This window comes from Propithecus coquereli, unplaced genomic scaffold (assembly GCF_000956105.1).
Source record: "Propithecus coquereli isolate 6110/MARCELLA unplaced genomic scaffold, Pcoq_1.0 Scaffold108, whole genome shotgun sequence".
In the NCBI taxonomy this organism is placed as follows: Eukaryota; Metazoa; Chordata; class Mammalia; order Primates; family Indriidae; genus Propithecus; species Propithecus coquereli.
Window position 1 is genome coordinate 5089126 of NW_012134747.1, and position 7814 is coordinate 5096939.

At 36.7% G+C, this 7814-nt stretch overlaps 1 protein-coding gene across 1 annotated transcript in view; it reads right to left on the minus strand.

The window, feature by feature from the left end:
- ASNS (asparagine synthetase (glutamine-hydrolyzing)) overlaps positions 1-7814 on the minus strand; it is a 16785-nt gene that overhangs the window by 3520 nt on the left and 5451 nt on the right. The window contains exons 3-6 of the mRNA XM_012647801.1: positions 3296-3481; positions 2938-3039; positions 2366-2493; positions 792-956 (exon numbers count right to left, since the gene is read on the minus strand). Coding sequence (XP_012503255.1) covers positions 792-956; positions 2366-2493; positions 2938-3039; positions 3296-3481 — 581 coding nt within the window. The remainder of the gene's footprint in view (positions 1-791; positions 957-2365; positions 2494-2937; positions 3040-3295; positions 3482-7814) is intronic.

A 7814-nucleotide genomic window follows, 5' to 3' on the forward strand; every position in this document is an offset into this window, starting at 1 on the left:
TTTTTTTCCCCCTTGCCACTCCCCATTTACCAGATTTCACATACAGTTGAGGAGACTATATACTATTAAAACATACCTGCTTGGTTCCTGCTCCACATCCTTCTAAACCAGTGTTTCTTCCCAGACTTGTTTTTACCATCACCCCACCTATAGAGCCTTTTAGACCTTTTGTTCCTTAATCCCACCCCCACCCCATGACATTTCAATATCATAGATATCCTGTGTATCTGTTTATTTATTGTGATACTTTGGAGGCCCATAAACTATTATAATAACTAAGATCTTCTTTGTCATCCAAGGCTAGTCTCTTAAAAGAGGTATATCTAAGCTAGTAACATACAAAGGCTTAACGACATTGGACCAGTCTGATTTGGGGTCTATTTCCAATCTCTATGTATTTACAGGATAAAACTAGTGTTGTTGCAAATTGGTAAGGTGTATTATGGAATATTTACCAAAATACATCTACAATGAGTACTTCTTACAGAAAAGGCCTTATAACATAGACCTATTTCCCCCTTTTATACAGACTATACATAGCCCAAGAAACTTTATACAGGGAAACTGGGGGAGGAACAGAAAATATGTATCCACTCCTTGGGGAAATATAAACTGTGATACCAGAATGTGAAGGATGAACTATGTATTTATTGTTCCCTTCACTCCAAGAGATTCAAGAAATTCTTAAATGGTCTTAAACACTCAGTAACATAGGAATTTAATTTACATTCATTCTTGAATAATGTTTTTTTAAACTGTTTCTTAATATTTTTCAAACCTTATATTTTTCAGTTTAAAAAAAACTTTTTCATTATCATAAAATACTTACCTACTGAAGCACGAACTGTTGTAATGTCATAAGTTTCCAAGGAAAATATGACTTCGTCCAGGGCCTGAATGCCTTCCTCAGAGTTAAAGAGGACTTCATGATGTTCACTTCCAATATGATTTGCCACCTGATTATATAAAGAAATATCCACATATTTGTTAAAGAAAAGAACTACGCTTGAAAATAAAACATGACATAGGCTGGGCGCGGTGGCTCACGCCTGTAATCCTAGCACTCTGGGAGGCCGAGGCGGGCGGATCGTTCTGAGCTCAGGAGTTCAAGACCAGCCTGAGCAAGAGCGAGACCCCGTCTCCACCAAAAATAGAAAGAAATTAATTGGACAGCTAAAATATATACAGAAAAAAATTAGCCGGGCATGGTGGTGCATGCCTGTAGTCCCAGCTACTTGGGAGGCTGAGACAGTAGGATTGCTTGAGCCCAGGAGTTTGAGGTTGCTGTGAGCTAGGCTGAGGCCACAGCACTCTAGCCCAGGCAACAGAGTGAGACTCTGTCTCAAAAAAAAAAAGAAAATAAAACATGACAGAAGCTCAAGAAGCACTATAAATTAACAATAGTGAAAACTAACAAGGCAAAAAAGGGGAAATGATTTCACAGGCCACTATCTACAAGCCCCACCCAGCCAGGTTCCCTTGTCTACCCTGGTCTCTCTGTCCTCGACTCGACTACCAAGAAGTGAACCTCCCATCCGCTCCTCCCAGTCCCAAGGTTTCAACCATTCTCCCAGTCGGCGCCTTCTCCCTCTCCACCTATTTGACCCAACCTACCTCATCTCCAGCCCAACAAGATTTGGACTCCTTTTAACCCTTCTGAAATATTGCGTTTACATCAGGATGTCATTCCTATATAGAATGGCCCCACTCCGCATTCTACTTTCTTTGGTTTCTTTTGGATATTCTCAGCATTGATTACCTAGCATTGGTACTATTCTCTAGCACATTCTCATCCATTCTCTAAAAGTTTTCCAGAGTAGGAGCTAGGTGTCCTGCTCACTGCATACGTACAAGGTCCCCTCTGCCCACAGTTCTAAACATAGTGCTTTATGAAAAAACAAAAAATACTAACAGCTAACATTCACTAAGTACTTACTGCATGCTAGATTCTACCCTACTTATACTTTATATGAATAATACCATTTCACCTTAAAACTGTCCCAGAGTAGATGCTATTACTCCCATTAAATAAATGAAGACTCTCCTGGTAGAGCTAGGATTTGAAACCAGAAGCAGGCTCCAAAGCCTGCAGTGTTAAGCACCACACTACACCTTTCCTTTCAAAAAGACAAAGTTATTATCATAAGGTCTTTGTGAGGATGGTATGGTCATAAAAGATAAAAGTAACCAGAGTACAGTGTACAACACAGTGGATATTCAACAGGTATTTCATTCTATTTTAACACATTTAATTTCAAACAATTACCTGAGTGAATACAGCAACAGAAGTAGAATCATCCTACTCGATTTTCATCCTAGTAACAAGTCTGTTCTAACTATGTAACAGGCAGAGACAGCACCTTACCTTTCTAGCAGCCAGTAAATCAGGGCTGTCTTCCATGCCAATTGCAAACGTCTGGAGAGGGTACTGTACTTGGGTCTCTTTCAGTTGCTTCAACAGTGTGGCAGCAACCAAACTGGAGTCCAAGCCCCCTACATGCAAGAAAGCAAGCATACTGGTTATGTGCCTTTCATAAGACAGGGAGAGATATGATATATATTTCTGCTAAACACCATGATCACAGTTTTATCATTTAAAATCCCCAAGTTTTGTAAACTGAAATCAACTTTAATATGAGAAAAATATAACATATAACCTGTAATAATGGTAGCTGCATTTGAATTGGTTAAAAATCACTACACACAATTCTAAAGAATATTTACTAGCTCACTCTTACACCAATAATATGGCGATAGTGCAACTCTAAGTTGCAGTATTACTATGAACATGAAATGTCCCTTATAAAAAAATTTTTAATCCTACAATGAAGGAAAGATTAATATAGTAAACATTTTACAATCAAAACTAAAGAGCTGGCTACAAGTCATTTCATTTAAACACACATTAAATATAATTAGGTTTTTAATGGACTTCACCTGATAAAAGGCAGCCAATCCTTCTGTGTGTCATTAAACGCTTCTTAATAGCATTGTTGAAAAGGATCCGCAGGTTGTTCTTCACAGTTTCTATCTCAAAACCTACAAATACACAAAGTAAATGAAACAGCTCTGTTTCATTGCTTAAAATCGACTTAGTTATTGAAATGAAATTCACTTTCACCAACATCTGCCAGGACCCGCCACTTGCTCAACACTGAAGTCTGCCAAATCTTAATGTGTTACCTCCTAAACGAAATGGGAACTAGGTCTTGAAATCAAAATCACTCAAACAGTGTGAGACTGTAACCTTTTTCCTCTGGGGGAGGAGGGGATGGGTCGGTGGGTATTAAGTTACCTGAGAAGAGCTTCTCCACGTTGTCATAAAGGGCATGCAGAGGTTCGTCCCTACAGTGATGAAACTTAACCATTTCCACAGATGCAACTTTTCCATTTGGCTTTAAATCCAAAACTTCATAGTGTCCCGGAAGAAAAGGCTCCACTTTTAAAAAGGGAGTGGTGGAGTGCTTCAATGTAACAAGACCTACACATTCAAAAAGATACCTTTATTCAAATAATAAAGGTATATTTAGGATAACTTCCACAATTAGTTGATACCCTCTACATTCCCATTTATTTTCCCTTTTTAATACAAATAAACGCCTATTATATAATCAAAATAGGAAAAAAATTTTAATCCCCCGAAGCCCTACCTTTTATCTACAGGAGAGATAATGGAGGCACTGAGATACACAGCAAAATTACAGTGATTTCTAGGAATTCAAAGCAATAGAACTCTCAGTGTTCAATTTCTTCTCCCTAGCTAGAATTTCTCATCAAGAAATTGCTTTCTCTAATAAAGCAAACAAATATAAAAAGAAAAGTAAGACACATTTATGAAGCAAAGAGATGAAATTCAATCTTAATTTTATGATATCCTGGCAGTCATTTCTTTGTTATCACTGAGGTATTTTAAGAAAATAGTCATGGTTCCCAGCCCTTTAAACAGGCACAATGATCCATTCTTACGTACTCTAAAGTCAGATATCAAGAAGTCAGACATTTATCTTTTAACTAGTTGTTATATACTATGTGTGAAACTGTATAAATTTTCTCAATTAAGTTTTCATGGGAAGTACCTAACCTGACATCACTATCATCTTCAACACAAAAAATCAACGACTTATTGTAAATAGTAACAGCCTGTCTACACAGAATACTCGTCATGATTTAGACCATTAACCCACTAATCTGTGTAGCCCTGAATTCAAAGACCAGAAAAGGAATCCAGATCCCCTCATTAGCTAGCAGAGCTCAAGTAAGTTACACAACCTGGGTAGTGAATGGGAGGTAATAATTAAAAGGTTTTAAGCAAGCAGTACCTATGACCAGATGAGGTTTTGATAGGTTATTCTAAAAACATTGAGAAAGAAAAACCATTGCAGTACTCTACATGAGATCATTTAGTCTGCAAAAGGACAGTGTTAAGGATGTAGAAAAGAACAAATCAAGAAATTTCAGAGGGTAAACTGGACGGAAGATTACAGTTCCATATCAGGTGTTGGTCAGGCCCAGAGACACAGGGGAGTAGGTGCTTGCTTTTCCCTGTGTTCTCTGCCGGCCTGCCCCAGAAGTACATGAGGCAATTGACATATATATTTGTTCTTTGCCATTTGATCACACTAGAAATGCCTGAAAGAGATCAGCTATTAGTACCCACACTGTGACTAGTATCCCAAGGACCCTTTACTGTCTTCATTAACCTTGCTTCAGCCAATATTAAATTTGAAAACTAAGCGAGAAAGGATTTAAAAAATGGCAAAAAGAGGCCACAAGACAGACTTTAGGATGTTACCGCTCTGCAGGTAAGAGATAAAAGAGGAATGTCCTCCTAAAGTTTACCATCAAATGTGCTGTGTATGACTTGCAATATGTTCTTACATTCTGTGGGTTGTCTTTTCACTTTCTTGATGGTGTCCTTTTAAGTACAAGATGTTTAATTTTGATGAAGACCGATTTATCAATTTTTCTTGCATTGTTTGTGTCATTATTTAAGAAAGCTTTGCCAAATTCAAGGTCATGAAGATTTACCCCTATGTTTGCTTCTCGGGATTTTATAGTTTTAGCTCTTACATTTAGGTCTTTGATCCACCGAGTTAATTTTTGTATATGGTATAAAGGTCTAAATTCATTTTTTTTTGCATATGTATTATATATATCTAGTTGTCCCAGCATCAATTTTTGAAATTCTTTCCCCACTGAATGGTGCTGGCACCCTTGTTGAAAATCAGTTGACAACAGATGTAAGGGTTCATTTCTGCCTATGAATCCTATTCCACTGGGCTATACATCTATGTGCTAGTATTACACTGTCCTTATTATTAATACCATTGCTTTGGAGTAAGTGTTGAAGTCAAGAAGTGTGAGTTCTACTTTTGTTCCTCTTTTTCAAGATTGTTTTGACTATTCTGAGTTCTTTGCAATTCCATATAAATTTTAGAGTCAGCTTGTCAATTTCTACAAAGAACTCATGTGGGATTCTAATAGGAATTCAAGTTTAATCTGTAGATCAATTTGGGGAGTACTACCATCTTAATGTTAAGTCTTTGATGCATGATCAGTAGGATGCTTTTCTATTTATTTAGATCTTCTTACATTTCTTTCAATGTTTTATTGTTTCCAAATACAAGTTTTACACTTCTTTTGTTAAATTTATTTTTAAGGATTTTATTCTTTTTTGATGCTATTGTAAATAGAGTCTTCTTAATTTCATTTTCAGATTGTTCATTACAAGTATGTAGTATTCACTGAAAGTATATAAATCAAATACAATTGATTTTTAGATATTGATCTATCTTGCAACCCTGCTGAACATAAAGGGTTTACATCTAGACTATATAAGAAACTATTACCATTCAATAATAAAAGACAACCCAATTAAAAATAGGTAATTCAAAAATGGATAATCTATGGTACAGGCAAACGAACAGAATATTATTCAGCAAATAGTAAAAAGAAATGAGCTATCAAGCTGCAAAAAAAACATGAAGAACCTTAAATGCATATTGCTAAGCAAAATAAACCAGTCTGAAAAGGCTACATACCATGTGGTTACAACAATTATATGACACTCTGGGAAAGGCAAAATTATAGAGACAGTAAAAATACTAGTGGTGGCCAGGGGTTCAGAGGGAAAAGAGGGGGATGAGTGAACAGGTAGAGCTCAGGAGATTTTTAGGGTAATGAAACTATTCCATACAACACTGTAATGGTGGGTACATACATTTTGCATTTGTCAAACCCAAAAAACTGTACAAAACAAAGAGTGAAGCCTGATGTAAACTATGAACTTTAGTTAATAATAATATATCAGTATCAATTTATGAAATCTAACAAATGTAGAACAGGAATGCAAGATGTTAAAACTTGGGGAGGGTGAAAGGGGAACATATGTCAACTCTGTACTTATCAATGTTTTTTCAAACCTAAAACTGCTCTAAAAAACAAAAACTCTTATTAATTTTTTTAAATAAAATGATCCTCAGTAGGGAAAAAAAACTGGTAAAGAATCTGAATAAACATTTCTCCAAAGAAGATATACAAATGGACAATATGCACAGGAAAAGATGCTGGACATCACTGTCAACAGGGAAGTGGAAATCAAAAAAAGCACAATGAGAAAACCATTTCACACATATCAAGACAGCTATTAATAATATCAAAAAATCAGATAAAAATGGTTTGTGAGGATGTGGGAAAAAAAATCAAAACTCTCCTACATTGCTGGTAGGAATATAAAATGCAGCCACTTTGGAAAACAGCCTAGCAGGTCCTCAAACAATTAAACATAGTTACCACATGACCCAGCAATTCCACTCCTAGGTATATACCCAAGAGAAATGTCTACACAAAAACTCGTACATAAACATTTACAGCAACATTACTCATAATAGCCATAAGGGGGAAACAACCCAAATGTCCATCAGCTGACGGACAAACAAAATGTGGTATATACCCATGTAAAGGAATATCATTTGGCCATAAAAAGTAAGTACTGATACATGTTACAACATACACAGAAGTTAAAAACATTAAGCCAAGTGAAAGAATGCAGTCATAAAAGCCTGCATCATGATATGATTCCACTCGTATGAAACGGCCAGAACAGGGAAATCCATAGAGACAGGAAGCTGATTAGTGGTTGTCAGGGGCTGGGATAGGTGGGTGAATGATGAGTATGAAGGGATGGGAGTGACAGCTAAAGGGCACAGGGAGCTGGGCAGTGGCTCACACCTCTACTCCCAGCTCCTTGGGAGGCGGAGGCAGGAGGATCACTTGAGGCCAGGAGTTTGAGGTTGCAGTGAGCTACGATGAGCCACTGCACTCTACCTGGGTGACAGAGCGAAACGCTGTCAATAAAATAAAATAAAATAAAATACAGGATCAAGCTAGATGCAGAGCATTTTAGCACAACAAAAAATAAATGACTGTTCTATGGACTCATACTTCAAGGATTATAGAATTTAAGTGCTGAAAAGGAGAGTACAACTCCTCTTTTTAAAATACAGGATCAAGCTAGATGAAGAGCATTTTAGCACAACAAAAAATAAATGACTGTTCTATGGACTCATACTTCAAGAATTATAGAATTTAAGCGCTGAAAAGGAGAGTACAACTCCTCTTTTTAAAAAACAAAGCTAAGGACCCATGACTAAGCCACTTGTAAAATTTGGATTGTTCCCTAAGGGATTTTCAAACATGATTTAGAAGAAAACACAAAACATGGACAATAATGAAAATCTGTAGAAAAATCTTATCATTACCTTTAGCTTCTGAGCACACAGCCAAAAATCCATCTTCTGTCATGGCTTTAAACA